Source organism: Cricetulus griseus, chromosome 5 (genome assembly GCF_003668045.3).
Source record: "Cricetulus griseus strain 17A/GY chromosome 5, alternate assembly CriGri-PICRH-1.0, whole genome shotgun sequence".
Lineage (NCBI taxonomy): Eukaryota > Metazoa > Chordata > Mammalia > Rodentia > Cricetidae > Cricetulus > Cricetulus griseus.
Window position 1 is genome coordinate 191,189,159 of NC_048598.1, and position 20,014 is coordinate 191,209,172.

A 20,014-nucleotide genomic window follows, 5' to 3' on the forward strand; every position below is an offset into this window, starting at 1 on the left:
CCAAGTGTGAGCAGTGAACTATTTCCCCACCCCCTAGCATTGCCAAGGGTTGTGCTGGGCACATAAGGGAGAAAGTCAGTTTTCTCTGGTGTGGCTGCAGGACTGAGAGAATTGGCAGAGGTTTGGGTTTCTCTGGTGATGTAGCTGAGACAAAATATTTAAATTTAGGCCACCAGAAATAATCACTGGATACATATGGGAGAGTGGTATGAATGCAAACCAAGCTGTGGCTTTGAGGAGAGGCTCAAAGCAGATGCCATGCTAAAACTCCTCATAGGGACTGATCCAGCCACCCCCACCTGGCCGTGATCTGGGTAGTCATTTAAGTCAACTCCCTACCTAGGGAGGAGCCAAGGAGGATGTGACCTTAGAAGAGTTATCAGGGCAAAGGGCAGCTTCTGTTTTCACTTTTAGACTCATTCCACCTGACCACTCACCTACACCATGTGTCTCTGTGACAAGATGTGGGAGGAGGTGAGCCTAACTCACCCAAACCCAGGAAGCAGAGAGATAGGGCCCTGAGCAACCCTAACCATGTAAAAAGCACATATGATGTTAAGGGAATGACAAGGCTGGCAACAAATTGGTTTTATTTCTTATTTCCAAATAGTCACTTGGGCTTGGCAGATTGTTTCCTGGGCTTAATTGATCCTTGTCTTGGGTGAAAAAACTGGGCAGTGTACCCTCTGCTTCCATATCCCCTCCTGGAGCAGAGAAGGCCTGGAAATCTCAAATGCCCATCACTCGGGCCATGAGAGTAGACCCTGCAGAGCCCAAGAGTAACTTTGATGACATGGAAAGTCCAGCAGCTCCTGTAGGAGAAACAACGGATGAAAGATGTAAGATGGGGTGAAACTGTGGATTCACAGAGGGTCAGTTGCCAGGGTCACTCAGGATTGCGTGAGGTACAGTTCTCCACAGAATCTCCCTTACTCCTGAAGTCTCCAGGATCTGTGTCTAGCACAGATACTTTTGCAAGGAACTGTTCCATGCAGGAATTCTAGGGAAAATCAATCCAGTGGGATAGCATCCCCTCTGCAGGGAAGAAGGCTGGACCCCAGGTGGAGGTTTGAACCCTAGGTAAGCTGGTCAGGGATCCCCCCCTCTCTCCTCTACCTCCCCTGATGAAACCAAGAAGGAAGATAAAGCAGGAACTGAGAACATGGGCTGTGCCTTGCCATCCCTTGAGTCCTCCTGCCATGACACTTACCCACTGACTGCAGAGTGGCCACCAAGCCACCAGCCGCAACTCCGCCCCCATTCGCAATGGCTGACAAGGACATCATCTTAGCTGCTAGAGAGGAGGCAGCAATTCCTGCCCCAGTGAAGCCCACAGCACTTAGCACAGGGGGCACAGCAGCTACAGTTATGGCTGTGGGAAGAGGAGCTATGTCAGGTGGATTGGTGGAAAGGGAACCCCAACATACTAGATCAACCCAGGGAACCTGCTGGGGTCTGGAGGAGGAGCCAATGAGCAGAGAAGACTGGGTCAGGGCTTTCCCTCTTCCCTCTAAGGAGGGAAGCCCAGAGAGCAAAGGTAGAATGAGAGACAAGGGGCAGGCTCTCTGAACCAGAGAGCCAGGCAGGAGTCAGCAGCCAGGGAGCTTAGGAAGAAAATGATGTCCCTGAAGATGGAGTCCTGGGCTGGCTCTAATTGGCAGCAAGACCTTCAGGAAAGGGGCTGTTGGGGCCTCAGTGTCTGCCTTGGTCTAAAGCTGGAATCAGAGAGTGGCCCAAGTTAGTGTTACAGAGGATCATATCTTCCCCTAGGAGACAGGTGATGCATGGGACAGAACTCTTGAGGCTGGAGGAGGCAACCCAGAGCCCTGCTGTTTCTCCACTGAGAATGTCAAGAGCCACAAGCTGATGGTGCCTGCATACCTCATCTGGTACATTCCTGCTCTCTGCTTATCTCAGCTCTGCTGCTTCCTGGGCATCTCTAAATGAGCTCAGCAAGCTCACTTTTCAAGGAAGCAATCAAGAGCTCAGAGGAGTTTACAGGCTTTTCCCAGGCCTAAGGTGACAATTCTCACACAAGGTGGTGTGGACCTGCTGAAGATGTGGCCTGTGACTACTTATTCTCACCCCTTGTTTCAGGTCATTCTTTCTAGCCACTTCCTTCATCCCATCTCCCCCTTTGTCTCACCCGTTCCAGGGAAGTCTACTAGAACAAGATGGGCTGCTTCATGGCTCCCTGCTTACAGGGGAACTAGGAGTGGACTGGCATCGCTTCCCTGAAGATACTCACCTCCGCCAAGCACAGCAGCAGCAGCTTTGGCTAGAAACAAAAAGAAACTCCTGTGAGAGGATTGCCACTGTCCCCTTCCCTATCCAGCTCACAGGAAGGAATGAACCCTGTCTGTCCTTCCCTGAGACAGAGCCCAAGTGCAACTGTCTGCCCTGAGCAGGGACTGGCAACTGGACTCTGGAGGACTCAGAGATCTCAGGTGTGTTTTGCTCTGTTCTTGAACATTTGCATGCTTGTGTGTGCCTGCTTTGGGGAAGGATGTCTGGTGTTATCATTTCTTTTCTCTGCCCCACAAAGCATAGTAGTTCAAACAAAATAAAACAAACAAACAAAAAGACTGGGGATGTAGGCTTGTAGTAGAGGAGATACTGCCCTGGCTCCCAGAATAAAGAAAAAAGGAAAAAAAGGACACTATTCTTGTGGGTATGGCAGAAACCTTGTGGTAGCCTTTCTCAGTGAGTACAGAGTACTGGAGCTATAGTTAGGAGTCCTGGCTTGATTGATGTAGGGCTAACCCTCCACTAGGATAGAGAGTAAGACAACATGCTGCTTTTGAGTCCTGCAAACCTAAACCCAGTGGTGTCCCTCTGTATATGTTTATTTATTGGTTAATGAATAAAACACTGTTGACCAACAAGGCAACAAGACAGGAGGGTCTAGGAGATGAGGAGAAGGCTGGGGAGTGTAGGTAGAAAGCACTTGAGATGTAGCATGCAAAGGAGTTGCAGGTCTGGCATTCTTTGGTAAGCCAAACCATGTGGAAATACATAGATTAGTAGTTATGGGTTAATAATTAACAGAGAGCTAGCCAATAAGAAGCCCTAGTCATTGGCCAACAGATTTATAACTAATATAATGCTTGTGTGTTCATTTGGGGCAAGGCAGCCATGGGGCTAGCCTGGCAGGAAGGACAATCCATAAGAAAATGGTGCCAGCAAAGTGGTTTGTAGGAAACGTCCAAGTAGAACCTCACAAAAACTTAAAAAGGGATTTTAAAGCCAGGCATTGGTGGCGCACGCCTTTAATTCCAGCACTCCGGAGGCAGAGGCAGGCAGATCTCTGTGATTTCCAGTCCAGCCTGGCCTCCAGAGGGAGTGCCAGGATAGGCTCCAAAGCTACACAGAGAAACCCTGTCTGGGGATGGGGGAGCAGGGAGAAGGGATTTTAAAAACAAAAGAACAGAGGCAAGCACAGCTTCCTGGTAGCAGCATTTTCTCAGGTGATCTCTGTTTCCCAGGCATTGAGAGGCTCATGTACAGCTGCTTTAAGAGCAGTTTCCTGACTCTGTATAAGCAACAAAAACCACCTCAATGCTCTTTTACCAAACAAGTGGTGTTAACGAGCAGATAAGACTCATGAGGGTTTTTGTTTGTTTGTTTTGTTTTTGGAGACAGGGATTCTCTTTGGCTTTGGAGGCTGTCCTGGAACTAGCTCTTGTAGACTCATGTGGTTGGAAAAAGGTAGAGATAGATGCACAGGAAAGACACATTCAGATGAAGTAAAACCTCTAAAGGATTTACAGTTTGTTTAAAAAACAAAACAAAACAAAACAAAAAAACATATGTAGGCTTGGGAGAGAAAAGAAAAAGGATAAAGTCTTTAAAAAAGAAATAGAATAGTTGGGTGTGGTGGCACTCGCCTTTAATCCCAGAACTCAGGAAGCATAAGCAAGCAAATCTCTGATTTCAAGGCCAGCCTCCTGTACAGAGTGAATTTCAGGACAGGCAAAAGTACACAGAGACACCCTGTCTCATAAAAGGAAAAGAAATAGAGTAATAACAAATAAATAAATAAATAAATAAATAAATAAATAAATAAATAAATAAGCCAGGTAAAGATGGAAAATACACAGAGTCTGGTTACTGTATGTTATTGTGTTATCTTTGAATTTTTTGATTGCTGAGGAAGGAGCAACAAACTGCTAAAAGATATTTGATTATAAATGCTGCTGGTTTAAACTAACTTATATATTTTGAAAATGTTTTAACTTCAAAATTTAAACCTAAGGACAGGTTACTTTGGAAAAGAAGTTTTGCTTGTGTTTCCACAGAAAATGAAAAGCTGTGGATTCCTTCCAGACTAATATGGTTTGATGAAGCAAGACCACCTGAAGCAGTGGCCCAAGTTATCCAACATCCAAAAACAGTTGACATGATGCAGCCTCACCGACCACTACAGCCAGGATTTGGTCAGGTTTCTGGGTCTTCTTAGGGGACGCATGCAGCACCCCCAAACAGCAGAAAGCAGTTTGGAGAGAACGACTCCCAAATTCCCAGATATTGTTTATAAGTGTTTGTTTTCATTTAAATGGGGTTGAGTATAAATGGTTAATGATCACAGCCAATCTCTTTGAAAGGAAAAAGGGGAATATGAGATAGAAATGAATACTTTGCATTGGTATGGATTTTGGCTTACTGATAGAAATTTAAGGTCAATTTTGTTATATGTGTATCTCTCCTCTTGTTTAGGTATTGTGTTTATAAAGATCTTTTAAAAATGTAATATATAATTAAATACAGATTATATATAGTCATCTATAATAGTCAAAACTTATAGTTATGTTAGTTAGGTTTTATAGATATACAAAGATATATTTGAGATGGATAGTCTTCAAACCTTTCAAAGACCTGCAAAATATGGCATTTAAAGTGGTTTAGAGTTTTTCATGACAGTGAGATACAACTGCTACTGGAAACATCAATTACTTCAGAGAGGAAGATGGGCATTGAAAAAACCTGTTAGGGAGTTTGCCTTTGACATGGCAAGACTAGCCATTTGGGCAAGAAACTGCTCTTGCCTGGACTCTTTGACTGTATGCCGTATAAACTGGACACACAGGACCCTCAGGAAAGTGACTATTGAAACAAGATGGGACAGTGTTCCTGCTTCATGGAACAGTCTGTCAGACATTCTGCAGGACACAGAGAAAAATGACTGACAAATTGTCAATACAGGTGGGACAGTTTGAAATTTTCTGCTTTGCAGAGAAGTCTGCCAGACACATAAGGCCTATGGTGCTCCAACATTACAGAGGAACTTTGGATGACTAACCAGGCAGCAAGATGTCTCTGTTAATTCTAGAGTTTATATATTATCCTTCTGAGGTCTTTGATGGAGTTGAAGATAGATAGTTACAGTTATAGTTTCATTAATTATGATAAAAGAGAAGTTACATATAAGACTTTAGACTCACAAAGATAGGATAGATGATAGAATATTTTCTTTAAATCTTGCTAAATGTTATGGACTAAATATTGTAACTATAGCTCTTACTTGATAACTATTTTGTTATATATAATTTGACTATGTTAAAGTTAAAACCTTTCTTTTTCTTTAGACAGAAAAGAGGAGATGATGGGAATTGTCTTTCTGTATATATGTTTCTCTCATTTGTTGATGAATAAAAGACTGTTGGCCAATAGGGCAGCAAGATAGGTGTGTCTAAGGGATGGGAGAATTCTGGGAAATGTAGGCAAAGTCAGTTGCCATGTTACTGGAGGAGAGAGTAAGAGGTTCTGACCCTTCTCTGGTAAGATTAAGACCACATGGAAATACAAAGATTAATAGAAATGGCTTAATAATTAAGACAGAGCTAGCCAATAAGAAGCCCTAGTCAATGGCAAACAGCTTTATAATTAATATAAGTCTTTATGTGTTCATTTGGGGCTCACATGGCTGTGGGACCGGGCTGGCGGGAAGAACCATGCATAACAACACACTTCCTCCAACAAGGCCACACCTCCTAAATCTTCCCAAATACTTCCACCAACTAGTGACCAAACAGTCAAGTATATGTATGAGTCTTTGGGTTTCATTCTCATTCAAACCACAATAGCTACCCTGGGGGTTTCTTCCCTTCACAACAGGGATATTAACCGACTAGAAGCAGGGTCAGTGTGGATTATTAGACACTCTCCTAGGTGCCACAGGAGGCAGAAAATCTCCAGGGTACAGAGAGGTGCTTTATGGTAGGGCCTGTTTGGAGTCAGGTCAAGCACCTGTGAGGCAAACATACTATCTGAATGTTACTCGAGAGATATGCTTGGATGAGCTGAGGTGCCATTTCATTGTCTCATCCTCCAGGACGCCTTCCCAGATTCCCCTGAATAGAACTCATTGCTCTAGATATGGAGCTACCATACCAAGGTATATTTAAGTACATATGAGCTCAGCTCCCAACACTGTGAACCCCCAGACAACATTCAGTGTCCTTGTCTCCTGCAGCCACAGGGGCCAGGATTGAAAGCTCTGAAGCTGCTAGGGTCAGGAGTCCACAGGTGACCTGGAGAATTTAGCCAGTTCTCAGAGACCTGTGGGTAAAGGTAGGGCAATGAAAAACCAGGCTTGTACAAGGCAGGCACTGAGATACCTTGGAGGGCTAACTGGTGAGGATGTGAACCCAGGGCCTCAAGAACATGGTTGGAAGGCATTTACTGTTCACTTGTACTGACAAGCAGAAGAGGTGGTTACTAGGCTGCCTGGCAATTTCTTGTACCTGGGCCAAGAGACAGGAAGGGCCTCCTGTCAAGAAAGGGATGCTATCTGTCTGGTTGCCAGCATGTCAGATCAACAGATGGCCACAGGGCTAGCCAAGCCTTTGGGGTGGGTGTTAGAACTTCAGCCCAGGTCTCTTTGCTTCCGTATTTTTTTCCAGAGCTCTGAATTTCCTTTCTATTTCCTGTCCCTAGCAGAAAGAGAAGCTCTACAATTCCTCCTGCCCAGGGCCTTGGAACAATGGTCCCTTCAGGTCAATGAGGAATAACATTGACAGGCATGGTGATTTTGGACAATAATTTCAGCACTCAGGATTCTGGCAGGAAAATTGTCACAAGCTTAAATGGCAATCATCCTGGGCTACTTACATAGTGGCTCCTGAGCTAGCCTGAGGTATAGAGTGAAGCCCCATCTCCAAAAGGGGAGGGAGACAATGCTATCTTCTTCTGAGGCCATTAGAACAACTCAAGGAACTTAACAATGCAATAGACTCCCAACTGAGGCATGAATGCATGCAATAAAATTCTACTCAATAAAATTGTACTGATCTTATATCATCCTCTCCTCTGGATTCCCTAACCATCTGTATCTCTGACAAGCAGAAAGGAAAGCAAGCTGTGTCTTGTCATAGTTCTTCACTAAGAATTGGGGCCCAAGGAGGAGTGTCTGACATGCAGGGCCACTCACCTGCAGTGGGACCAACAGCCAAGACAGAGGCAGGGCACACCGATAGGATGGTGCCAACCTTCAGTGCTCCCAACGAAGATCCAAGTGCAGATGCTCCAGAGCCCAGGGCAGTCTGGGCTAACAGGTTGAGCCCTGGTGGCAGAAGGTCACAGTTCAGGAAGGAGTCAGAAGCTCATCTCCCATGAAATGCCTGCTGTGGAGTCTAGAGAAAAGCCCAAGTGTGTCTGCCCTGGGGACAGAAAGGAGCACTAGCTGCACTGAAGGTTGTGTGTGGGTTTAGAAGTCAGGGTCTGCTGGGTTCTAAGGACACTGGGGATAGTAAGAACCTCAGTCTTAGTGTGAGAAAAGCAACGAAATGAACCAATGTCATCCCTCGAGAACTAAGAGCCATGCAAATGATAAAAATTGTCTATAGAAACACACACACACACACACACACACACACACACACACACACACACACACACAGAGTGACATCAATGGCTGAAGTTTGAGGGTGAAAGAGAAGACATCTGTGAAGAGAATAAATAAACAAAACTGGAAGGGGGGGCTACACAAGCTGGAGGAATCACAGAAGTGAAGAGCGTTGTGGAAAACCACACCCTGCCCTGTAGATCCAGAAGGACAAACATTTAGCAAAATAAAGAAAAAAGGTGAATTCTTGTAATAAATCAAAAGGACATGAGAACAGAACAGAGAGGAAGACCTCATGCAACATGTAGGTCTGAGTTTTTAGGGATTCAGAGCCCATGATCCCACCAATGTGTTGTCTCCTTCAAGGCTTTCTCTGAGATAATGCCATGATGGATGTGACAGTGCACAGCTAGGGCAAGATATTGCACCTCCATAACAATCCCCTTACTCCCCATTTTGGAGCCTTCCATGGGTACTCACCCCGAGAGCCAGCTAGAATGGTGCCAGAGACTGTCCCTCCAGCTTTGACTATGGCCACTGAAGCTGTTATCCTTGAGACAAGGGAAGCCATCCGTACGCCTGTTCCAAACAATGCCATGGAGAGATTCCAAACACAACCCACACCTGTGAGAAGAAGTGGAGCTTTGATGAGGAGGTTGGGGTGCCAGAGCTGGATTTCTATCAACTGATGTGAAAACCCTGAGGCTCCAGGGCCGATAGAGCACCTGCTCAGAGTTGGCGGTAACAGTGGGCCTGGCCCAGCCTTGGGGTGCAACATCCTGCACCAGTTAAATAGATGGGGAATCAGGAACCATTTCAGACTGCAAGTGATTTGCTCCATGGCTGAAGGCTCCATGGCAAAGACATTAGGTGCAAGCATTAGGTCCAGCTGCTTACAAATGGCATGCTCTTACTGTGCTACTCCTAACACTTACCTTTCCTACTCTCTAGCTTACAGGGGCAGTCAGGGCTTTGGGTTCCTTCCTTCTGGGTACATACCTTTGAAGATAGGTGCCATCATGAGAACAAAAGGAGGGTCAGGGAGTGACTGTACACTGGCCTCCTCTCAACTGTTTTGTTTTTTTACAGTACTCAAACCACCTTTAATGTGCCAAAACCAAATCACGTTATAAAAATCTTGAACACATTTTAAAACATCAACTTTTGACATAGTACACAGATTTTAAAAACCCACTAAGCCAATAAATACAGCAACACCATCCAATGGCCTGACCCTGCAAAATCAATGTCTGGATACCAGTATAATTTCTTTAAGACTTTAAGTATTCATAAAAATATGCCTAGTCATGGTCTTCTATGTCTTGGTCCTCTATACCTGAATGCCAACTTGTTTTCTCTGTGCATCTCCACAACATTTTTCAACTTCAAATGGCCTGCCAATTAGACATACCATACAAAATAACCCTGTATCTAGCACTGGACAGAAATGTTTACTTTCAGGACACATGGGAATAGGCAACAAGTCAAACTGAAAATCCTATCTGACAGAGAGGAAGAAAAGAAAAATGTACTAGGAAGTCATTGAAGAAATTTCCAGAGCAAGGCAGTAACCACCTTTAGTAGCATGATCTATCCTGCTATACATCTTACAGGGCAAAACTTCTTAGGAAAAGTAGGGCTTAATCTGCCCCATATAGTTAAAAGCAGCCTCACCAAATCTTCAGCTCACTAAGTTGTCTCAGAGATGAAGAAACACGTTGCACAAGAAGAGTGAGTGCATATCTTGTGGCAAGCAGAAAGCAGCATTTTTGCTGTCTAACTCCCAGCCTGGAATATCTTCCTGTGTCTCATGCTGTCTTTCACTCCTTCTCTCAACTTTTAAGGGACTTTGCCATCAAGGCTAGGGGGCTCAGAAAGGAGCTGTCTCTCCCCTGGCCTTACCCATCGAACATTTCCTGAATATGCAGAATTGACCCCTACCACTACCCCCAACAGCCCCATGCTCCCACCCACTCCACGCTGTATCTTGGATGCCTTTCTGGAAAATCAAGTTCTTTTCAAAGTGGAAAATGTACTATGACTGAATACATACCCAGAGATGCAAGGCAGCCAATTAGTTGGTTTCCTTCTTCCCTGGTCTCTCCAGGCCTGAAAAATCCACTCTTATTTAAGACACATCCAGTGATCCAAGGCAGCCAATGAGACAGATTTTGTTTTTTCCTGTTCTCTCCAATCCTGAAAAATCCATTCTGTTTGAAGAATACAGGGTGATGGAAGGCAGCCAATGAGATAGGTTTCATTTTCCCTGCTCTCCCCAGGTCTTTCTGGTTTGGAAAGATTGTCCTATTATTATGTAACTGAGGCCTTCTAAGTGTTGAGGTTTTCTCAATGCATTTTTACATATTACTTCTTTGCTAGGGTTGTTCCCCTCAACCCATGGCAGTGATACTGTAGAAACTCCAAGTAATAAAACTGATGCTATGAAGATTTACTAATAATCTTGCTTAGAAAATATTAAGTTACACTAAGTGGAATTTAACTAAAGGAGTGCTATTTCCAATATGACTGGATGCTACATGGTATATATCCAGGTTTGTTATATACAATGAAAAAGAAAAGTCCATGCCAAAATTGATGTTTAGGGTCACTGAGGCAATTTCTGATATTGTTCACCAAGATTAACACCTGCCCCCAATTAGGCCACATTCCCATAACAACAGGCAATGCATGAAGAGGATCTGTCGACCAATAGAAGGTTTTACCAGAAGTAAAACCTTTACACTATAGACTTAGCATTCCACACATGCTGTCATCCTTAAATCTCTTTCATTGCCAACCGTAGGGTACACTTTGAACACTTTAAACTGAGACAGGAGACTGCAAGTCTGGCCCCTTGACCTGAACGGAAGTTTACTCAGCAGAGAGATTGCCAGAGTTACTTCCTAAGTACACAGTGTTGTTCTTTTCAAATGTTTGCTACCCAGGTATGCCACAGGCCATTATCATGTTTTTAATTGTGTAAATTATTTATTTTATGTGCATTGGTGTGCAGGTATCAGATCCCCTGGAACTGGAGCTACAGACAGTAGTAAGCAGCCATGTGGGTGCTGGGAATTGAACCCACGTCTTCTGGAAGAGCAGCCAGTGCTTTTAACCACCTAGCCATCTCTCCAGCCCCATTATCATTTATTACAGAAGGGAAATTAAGATTCTAGGTGTCAACCCACCAGAAAAACTTTCTGATGGAGAAAACTCATTTTTTTGCAAGGTCTAGGAGAAATACAGACTCCAGAATATCTTTTACTTTTGTCTGTAATTTTACATGTGCTAATTGCATTCTTTCCAAATCAGCTATAGGGAATTCCCCCCCCCCTCTCTGTATCTCATGAATACATTTCCTGATATACTATGCATTTTTATCTGTGGATTGTCATGGAGGTGGCTCCTCCTTAGCTGTATTTCCAACTGAGATTACTAATGTTAGGCTATACAAAGCTTCTATGAATAAAATAAATACAAAGAGATACTGCCAAACTCAGGGATATAAGTTCCCATTAAGACTTGTCTTGGAGCACAACTTAAGAAAACAGCCATATTTCCCCAGATGTCAAGATAACCGTATACTATCAACTGATATAAAACTTCAAAATAGCTTTAGATTATACCAGGTGCCTTTCTAATGGGTTTTAAGATAAACTGGTCCCAGAAATACAATTCTATTTACAAGGACATGTAGCCAGTGGTTTGATTTGTTGAGCCAAGGTAAATAGTATGAAGCAACTTAATTGCAGTGCCAGATCTAGCTGATTACTGAAGACAGGTGATTAACTCTCTGCACCAATTCTTTATTGGCCTTTCTTCAGATTCACCACTGGGAAAAAAGGAGTTTCTAACCGGCCAGGGCTACAAAAAATAAACTAACTTCATAGCACCAAGAAAGAGTTACCAGTTACACTTTCTAGTATCAGGGTAGCATTCAGGACAGAAAAACATTTTTTAATTTTAATTTAAAATACTTTTAATGTCACAGTGCCTTGGAGAGTACCATATGAATTCATCTAGGCTCCTGCCCTCCACTCCCTGACCTACAGCTCTTGTGCTAGGGGCCTTTCAGCTGAGTTGGCTCAGCTTTACCCTCCCTCCCTCCCCCTCTCTCTCTCTCTCTCCTCTCCTCTCCTCTCCTCTCCCTCTCTCTCCCCTCCCTCCCTCTCCCTGGACAATCACTCTTTGTAAAGAAACAGTCTCCAGTACGAGAAAGTCCGGCTTTTAAGACCACTAACCACAAAACATTTAAAATGTTTATACATTTACAAGTATAGGATATAGCACACATTTCCTTGTTGCTCTTCATTTCCTTAATAGTTTAGTTTTATAAGACTACCTCTGTAGATAACAAAGAGGCTTCCCTTTTTGCACCATCGGATTATAGCCCACTAATTAGGGTGTTCACTGCGAGAAAGTGCTCCTTCCTGGTGACAATTTATCTGGATTTATTTCAACTGTTTCTTATCATTTACTTAAAAAATGGTATGTGACCTTCAGATGTGATGCCTGAAAGATTTTATGGGTCTTTATAAGCGGTGAAGAACAAGGAGAGCTAAGCAGGGTGGTGGTGGCGCACGCCTTTAATCCCAGCACTGGGGAGGCAGAGGCAGTCGCATCTCTGTGAGTTTGAGACCAGCCTGCGCTACAAGAGCTAGTTCCAGGACAGCCTCCAAAGCCACAGAGAAACTCTGTCTTGACCCCCCCCAAAAAAAAGGAACAAAGAGAGCTAGCAGAATTCAACATGAGACAAGAGTGAAATCATCAGGAAAGTGTGTGCTTTGTCCTTTTTTCCTAACAACCTGGATAGAAAAAAAGTCAGTTTTCCAACAATGTGGACTTTTCCTCCGAACCCTGCCCACAGCCCAGAAGCCCACAGGTTTATCTTGCTCACCTGCAGAATTAAACCTTTCCTGACAAGAGGTCAGGGAACTTATGGCAGACCTGGACTCAATGGCAGTTGTGACCTTACAATGTGTCCTTGAGCTGCCCTTAAGAGGATGTTCTTTGGTGTGGGAATGGGCGTCAGGGTTGTCTTCTCTTGTTATGGGAATGTGACCTAATTGTGGGTGGGTGAGGGGTGTCAATCTTGGTGAACGATATTGGAAACTGTCTCAGCAACCCTAAACATCAGTTATGGTGTAGTCTTTCTTTTTTACAGTCTATAACAGACCTGGTTATATACCACATACTTTCTAGTCATGATGCAAGCAGCACTCTTTTAGTTAACTTTCTCTTAGTGTAACTTAATATTTCCTAAGCAAGATTATTAGTTAATCTTCATAGCATCAATTTTATTACTTCAAGTTTCCACCAGTCACTGTCATGACTGGGAAAAAAAAAAGAAATAAAACAAAAACAAAACCCTGGCAAAGAAGTAATATGTTACAATACATTGCAAACACAGTAACCACTCAGAAGGACTTAGTTACATAATAGTAGGACATTCATTCCAACTCAAAGATATGGAGAGAGCAGGGAAAAAACGAAACCTATCTCATTGGCTGCCTTCCATCACTTTGTTCTTCAGCCACAGTAGGGTTTCAGGACTGCAGAGAGCAGGGAAAATGAAACCTATTTCATTGGCTGTCTTGGATCACAGGGTGTGTTTTCCTCCAAAGTGGATTTTTTCAGGACTGGAGAGAGCAGGGGAAAACGAAACCTATTTCATTGGCTGCCTTGGATCACTGGATGTGGCTTCCTCCAAAGTGGATTTTTCAGGCCTGAAGAAAGCTGGGGAAAACGAAACCTATTTCATTGGCTGTCTTGGATCACTGGGTGTGGCTTCCTCCAAAGTGGATTTTTTCAGGACTGCAGAGAGCTGGGGAAAACGAAACCTATTTCATTGGCTGCCTTGCATCTCTAGGTATGTCATCACACAGGATTGGATTTTTCCACTCTGAAAGAAACTGAATTTTCCAGAAACACATCCAGGATCCAGGGGGGTGGGGGTCGGGTGGGTGGGGTGGGGTGGAAAAGTGGGGCTGGGTGGGAGGGTGTGGTTGTGGTTGGTGGTGGGGTCATTTCAGCATACTCAGGAAATCTATTCTGGGTAAGGGGGGAGGGCTATTTCCTGAATTAGTCTTGGTGGCAACAGCCCTTAAAGGCTGAGAGGAGGCCAGTGTACAGTACCTCTCTGACCATGGAGCAAATGACTTGCAGTGTCTAAAATGGTTCTTGATTCCTCATCTATTTAACAGATGCAGCATCTTGCACCCCAAGACTGGGGACAGACCCACTGTTACCACCAATTCTGACCAGGTGCTCTATTCACCCTGGCTCCTCAGGGTTTTCATGTTGGTTGGTGGAAATCCAGCTCTGGCTCCCCAATCTCTTCGTCAGAACTCCACTTCCTTTCACAGGCGCCGGTCCTATTTGGAATCTCTACTGGGATCCATGGCGTGGTCAGGAGCAGGCACACTGGTGGTTTCACTCTTCTCTAAGATTACAGCTTCAGCAGCCATGGTCAAAGCTGGAGTCTCTGGCACCATCTAGCTGGCACACAGGGTGAGTGACCAAGTAAGAGTCAAGAATGGGGAGTGGGGAGATAGTTATGGAGAGTGCACAACTATCTACTGCCTACTGCCACACTCCATTGTGCCCTTATCTCTGAGAAAGCTTGAGGGAAATAAGAACCTGGTATGGTTCCGGGCTTTGAGTCCCTAAAAACTCAGACCTACATGCTTCCTAAGGTCTCCTCTGAGACCTCGGTTCCTAGGGTCTGGCCCTGGGTCCTGTATTCTGTTTTCATGTCCTTGGATTTGCCACAAAAATTCACCATTTTTCTTTTCTTTCTGTTTGTCCGTCTGGATCTACAAGTCAGGGTGTCGATGTCAACAAAGTTTACTTCTGTCCTTCTTCCAGTTTGTGTAGGACCCTCTCCATCTTTTTTTTTTCATTTTTTTATTATTTTATTAGTTCTAGTTAGGGAACAAGTTTATTTCAAGTCCCTTCTCCCTCTCCCTCCCCTCACCCCCAACCCTCCTCCCCCACCCCCAGCCACCCCCCACCCCATCCACCCACCACTCCCAGGGCAGGGTAGAGCCCTCAACTGGGGCTCTGCAAAGTCCACCAAGTCTTCCTATGATGGACCCTCTCCATCTTAATTCATTGATTCTCCTCCCAGATATCTTCTCTTTCAATCCCAAATCTCAGCCATTGATGTCACTGTGTGTGTGTGTGTGTGTGTGTGTGTGTGTGTGTGTGTGTGTTTCTGCAGACAATTTTTATCATTTGCATGGCTCTTAGTTCTTGAGCATTGCTTCATTGGTTCATTTCGTTGCTTTTCTCACACTAAGACTGAGGTTCTTACTATCCCCAGTGTCCTTAGAACCCAGCAGACCCTGACTTCTAAACCCCCACACAACCTTCGGTGCAGCTAGTGCTCTTTTCCTTTCCGTCCCCAGGGCAGACACACTTGGGCTTTTCTCTAGACTCCACAGCAGGCATTTCATGGGAGATGAGCTTCTGACTCCTTCCTGAACCAGGGCTCAACCTGTTAGCCCAGACTGCCCTGGGCTTGGAGCATCTGCACTTGGATCTTCGTTGGGAGCACTGAAGGTTGGCACCATCCTATCGGTGTGCCCTGCCTCTGTCTTGGCTGTTGGTCCCACTGCAGGTGAGTGGCCCTGCATGTCAGACACTCCTCCTTGGGCCCCAATTCTTAGTGAAGAACTATGACAAGACACAGCTTGCTTTCCTTTCTGCTTGTCAGAGATACAGATGGTTAGGGAATCCAGAGGAGAGGATGATATAAGATCAGTACAATTTTATTGAGTAGAATTTTATTGCATGCATTCATGCCTCAGTTGGGAGTCTATTGCATTGTTAAGTTCCTTGAGTTGTTCTAATGGCCTCAGAAGAAGATAGCATTGTCTCCCTCCCCTTTTGGAGATGGGGCTTCACTCTATACCTCAGGCTAGCTCAGGAGCCACTATGTAAGTAGCCCAGGATGATTGCCATTTAAGCTTGTGACAATTTTCCTGCCAGAATCCTGAGTGCTGAAATTATTGTCCAAAATCACCATGCCTGTCAATGTTATTCCTCATTGACCTGAAGGGACCATTGTTCCAAGGCCCTGGGCAGGAGGAATTGTAGGGCTTTTCCTTCTGCCAGGGACAGGAAATAAAGGAAATTCAGAGCTCTGCAAACAATAGGGAAGTAGGGGTGATGATGGGAAGAGGCCCGGGCTGAAGTTCTAACACCCCCCCCCAAAGGCTTGGCTAGCCCTGTGGCCATCAGTTGAGCCGGCATGCTGGCAATCAGATATACAGCACCTGTTTTGTTTTTTTTTGGGGGGGGGTGGTTCCTGTCTCATGGCTCAGACAGCCTGGTAGCCACCTCCCCTGCTTGCCAGTACAAGTGGACAGACAGAAATGCCATCCAACCATGTTCTTGATGCCCTGGGCCCACCAGTTGACCAATCAACACAGGGCAAGCCCTCCAAGCCTGGAGGCACACCAATCGTGAGCCTGTGTGTACCCCTAGACACTCCCCTTACACTGCCCTATAAGATCTTTTGGGAGCCCCTAGGAGCCATCTTTTGGGAGCCATCCACCATGACGGGTGGGTGAAAGACCCGAGATAATATGGGGTTAGCTTGTTAAATTACAATAAAGCCTCGTGCAGTTTGCAGTAAGCTCTCGAATCTGCCTGGTGATTGGGGTGACCTAGAACGTGGCCTGGGACCCCGGATATTTGAGTTTTCGGGGGTCTAACACAAACGTCTACCTTTCATTAAAGCCTCTTGCTGTTTGCATCAAGTTTCTGCCTCCTCTCTGGTGGTTGGGGTGGCCACAGTCCTGGGAAAAGATTCTGGAGGCCTGAGCTTCTCGGGGTCTTACACCACCACCTTGGAACTTTCAAGTCCTTCATGATGGAACCAATTTTTGCAATTCCTCCAGGGATGAAATACCAGTTTGGATCCACTGTTTCCCTTGGCAGAAGCAACTCTGAAAACTGTATTTGCCTTTCCAACCTTAATAGCTGTTAGCAACCAGGCACACCTTGGCCCTGCCCTTTGGGGACCTGACAGAGTGTGTCACCCCTGCACACTTGCCAGGCCATACCCTGACTCTGTACACAGGCACAAAAGGTCCCTTTAAGACATGTGCTCCTCCCATTCCCTCTCTCGGAATAGGTGGGCCAGTATTGCCCCCCTCTCATTTTCTCCCTTTCTTCTTTCTCTTTCTTTTCTCTCCCTTCCCTTCCCCCAATAAAACTTCCCAGGTAATCTCTGTCTGCATTTCATGTTTGTCCCTTGCCTGCTGTGGTTTGGACTTACCTGCTGAGATCCATGTCTGCCATATTATAACAATAACTCTTACTTGACAGGTCAGGGGCCCAATGCGATAATTCTGCCAATTTCCGTGTGTCTGTCTGTCTGTCTGTCTGTCTGTCTGTCTGTCTGTCTGTCTGTCTATCTGTCTGTCTCTGTGTATATGCTACTGTGCAAGCATGGAGGGCTGAGGATAGTTCCATGAACCCATTTGTCCTTCTACCGTGGATACCAAGAACTGAGCCTAGGTCCTCGGGCTTGGCTCAGGGATTTTTACTCTGAGCCATCTTGCTAACTCTTAATGTTTTTTTTGCTGAATGGTGTTACATCCATTGCAAATTTTCTCAAATTTGTCTGTTTGACAATATAGGTGTGTAAAATAATGAAGGATGTAATAATGAAAACAGTAGTATTTCAATGCGAAATAACAGTGATTGTGAGGTAACATAGGTAGTGAACAAATTCACCAGGGTCAGAGAAAAGCAGGCACAGGACCAGTAGGGATGGCTCAGCAGACAAGGCACTGATATCATGATTTTGATGTCCTGGCCTCATATGTTGGAGAGAGTCAGCTCCTCTGAGCTGTCCTCTGATCACTCCATGTGCACTGTGGTGTGTACAGGAATGCACATGCATGTACCCCCACACACACACTCATTATCCTGGTGTTGAGGAATGTACACTGAGAGGCATGGTTGAACACATATACATAAATGTATTTTTAATGTAATTTTAAAATAAGACAAACAAATGGAGGAAGCAGTGTTATTACATAAGCTGTAGTACACCCATAGTGAGTTCCGAAAGTAGCTAAAAGCTACTGTCTGGTGGAGAGGGTATGTATTGGATTATGGTCTCTTTATTTCCAAGCACAGCCGGGTGAAACACAGGCCAGAGCTAGGTTAAGAACCCAGCCAGCGTGGCCAGAACAAAGAGAGAGCCCCGTCCCCACGTGCAGTCCCTTAAGAAGCCCCCTTTACGTCATCCCGGCTTTCCTTCACCCCGCCCTTATGGGCGAGTCCCCAGGTCCACCTGGTACCTGCCCCAGGACTATTGGGCGGGGCTAGGGTGACTCCCTACAATTCCCCTTTTAGTCTAAGAGAGGATTAAAACTTAATAGTGTAAAATATCCAAAACTAACAATCATAAGGGTGGAATACAAGAATATACAATAATCTGCTATGATACATCCTATGTCTATTCTAGCTAAGTCTTAAAGTCATGTGAAAAAAGTGTCTAACTTGAACACCTTCTTCCAATCCCAACTCTAAACAATAAGAAGGTTATTCTTAACTAGGCTTACACTACCCTAATACACAATAATGGGGAACGGGGGCGTAGCATCTTCTAGGTTACTTCCTGCTGAAAAGGGACGAAGATGGTCATGTGGGGGCTCTGTGGAAAAAAATGTCAGTATAGGGAAAGTCTTTAATGAGTTATGTCTAGTCCATGTTATATGATTTGTTTGATTGAAGATCTACGTTGAAATCCTCAACTTGATTGAAGTCGTTACTCGAGGTTCTGGTTGGAGTGTCAGTCGAAACGGAGTGAGTTGAATCCAGTGTAGTCGGGAAGGTGTAGTCTAATTCCTTTTCCGGAGCATGCAGGGATTGCTGTCAGTCTGGGTCTTGATGGCTGTATGGGACTCAAACATAAGTGTCATCAGAGAAATGTTCACTTGTTTATGTATGTGTACCCGGAAAGGTACCTTGACGAACCTTGACTAACAACGATTATGAGAGGGTGTAAAAGGAAAGCCAAGAAAAAACAAAGATAGTCCTCTTATTCTTTATTTATTCTGTATTATAGCAATTGGCTTCTTGATATAACACAGAAACTTTTAAATGTTGTTAAATAACATGCTTGGATTTTAGAGTAGGAAAGCCAAACCCAACTCTAAATCCAGTCTCGATTTAGTTGAATAGGGACTAGGAAATGAATAGACATAGAGTTATTCGAGAGACAGCTGTAAATTTTTACCGTATAGCACGTTCCTTTTGTTCGATGGTTATAGCTACGTTCTTTCCTTGAGTATCCATACATGTAATGTCCTTTGACTTATAGAGGGCAGTTCCTCAGAAAATACCTGTCAGTCATCCTTGTCGAGGGGGTTGTCTCCCTCAACTCGAATCTTGATCAATTTTGATGGTATCCAAAGATTTTCTTCTCCTGTGGAGACAAATGCAAAACCCCTACCCCAACGTAATACATGTCCAGGTTTCCATACCGAGGTCAGCACATCTTTGTAATACACTGGTTGGTTCAGTTCAGCTGTTTTTTTTCGTAGTCCAGTGTCTTTCCGCAGCTGTTTGCCCAATGTCATTGGCATTAAGAAAGTTTAGCGTTAATAAGGCATTATGTAATCTATGTTTGGGGGGTTTCGACTTACCAGCTTGCCTATGGAGCATCTCCTTAAGTGTCCTGTTAGACCTTTCGATGACTGCTTGTCCTGTAGGGTTGTGTGGTATACCTGTGACATGCTTAATGTTATAATATTTGAAAAACTGTTCCATTTTTGAGACTCTTAATCTCAGGGTCGTGGGTTCGAGCCCCACGTTGGGCGCCAGATATTGGATTATGGTCTCTTTATTTCCAAGCACAGCCGGGTGAAACACAGGCCAGAGCTAGGTTAAGAACCCAGCCAGCGTGGCCAGAACAAAGAGAGAGCCCCGTCCCCACGTGCAGTCCCTTAAGAAGCCCCCTTTACGTCATCCCGGCTTTCCTTCACCCCGCCCTTATGGGCGAGTCCCCAGGTCCACCTGGTACCTGCCCCAGGACTATTGGGCGGGGCTAGGGTGACTCCCTACAGGTATGAAGGCCTTATACTCAGAAAAGCACCAAGAGAACCAGGAATGTTAACACTCAGCGGTGTCTTCTCAATGGAGGAGACA

At 44.8% G+C, this 20,014-nt stretch overlaps 2 protein-coding genes across 14 annotated transcripts in view; one reads left to right on the forward strand and one right to left on the reverse strand.

Moving 5' to 3' along the window:
- Positions 1 to 573: 573 nt before the first annotated feature.
- Positions 574 to 10,119, reverse strand: LOC100763130 (interferon alpha-inducible protein 27, mitochondrial). Of its 2 annotated transcripts, none has more exons than XM_027416440.1 (6): positions 9,897 to 10,119; positions 8,324 to 8,467; positions 7,430 to 7,561; positions 2,249 to 2,278; positions 1,211 to 1,372; positions 574 to 812 (listed from the first exon to the last, which is right to left on the reverse strand). In XM_027416440.1, exons 1-6 carry the CDS (start codon positions 10,102 to 10,104, stop codon positions 730 to 732), a joined length of 759 nt encoding a protein of 252 aa, XP_027272241.1. In that variant the 5' UTR covers positions 10,105 to 10,119; the 3' UTR covers positions 574 to 729. The 2 variants fall into 2 exon arrangements, with proteins under 2 accessions (XP_027272241.1, XP_035301412.1); XM_035445521.1 differs by lacking the exon at positions 9,897 to 10,119 and adding an exon at positions 9,518 to 9,716.
- A 3,404-nt stretch (positions 10,120 to 13,523) lies between these two features.
- LOC100762252 (zinc finger protein 431) overlaps positions 13,524 to 20,014 on the forward strand; it is a 28,400-nt gene continuing 21,909 nt past the window's right edge. For 6 of the 12 annotated variants that reach the window (XM_035445512.1, XM_027416429.2, XM_035445511.1 and 3 more), the window contains exons 1-3: positions 13,869 to 14,107; positions 14,209 to 14,353; positions 15,253 to 15,464. The gene's annotated coding sequence lies outside the window, so the exon portion shown is untranslated. Of the gene's footprint in view, positions 13,713 to 13,861; positions 14,108 to 14,208; positions 14,354 to 15,252; positions 15,465 to 16,588; positions 17,083 to 20,014 lie in introns of those variants that run through there. The other 6 variants (XM_035445516.1, XR_003485505.2, XR_003485504.2 and 3 more) reach the window with 6 other exon arrangements.

Bases quoted from the DNA above. Each gene is read 5' to 3' on its own strand.
- LOC100763130 (XM_027416440.1), bottom strand. From the start codon at position 10,104: ATGAAACCTATCTCATTGGCTGCCTTCCATCACCCTGTATTCTTCAAA. The intron at 7,562-8,323 runs GTGAGTACCCAT...TTCTGCCACCAG, and splicing joins CATTCTAGCTGGCTCTCGGG to GGCTCAACCTGTTAGCCCAG. The intron at 813-1,210 runs GTAAGTGTCATG...TTTCTCCTACAG, and splicing joins GGCCACTCTGCAGTCAGTGG to GAGCTGCTGGACTTTCCATG.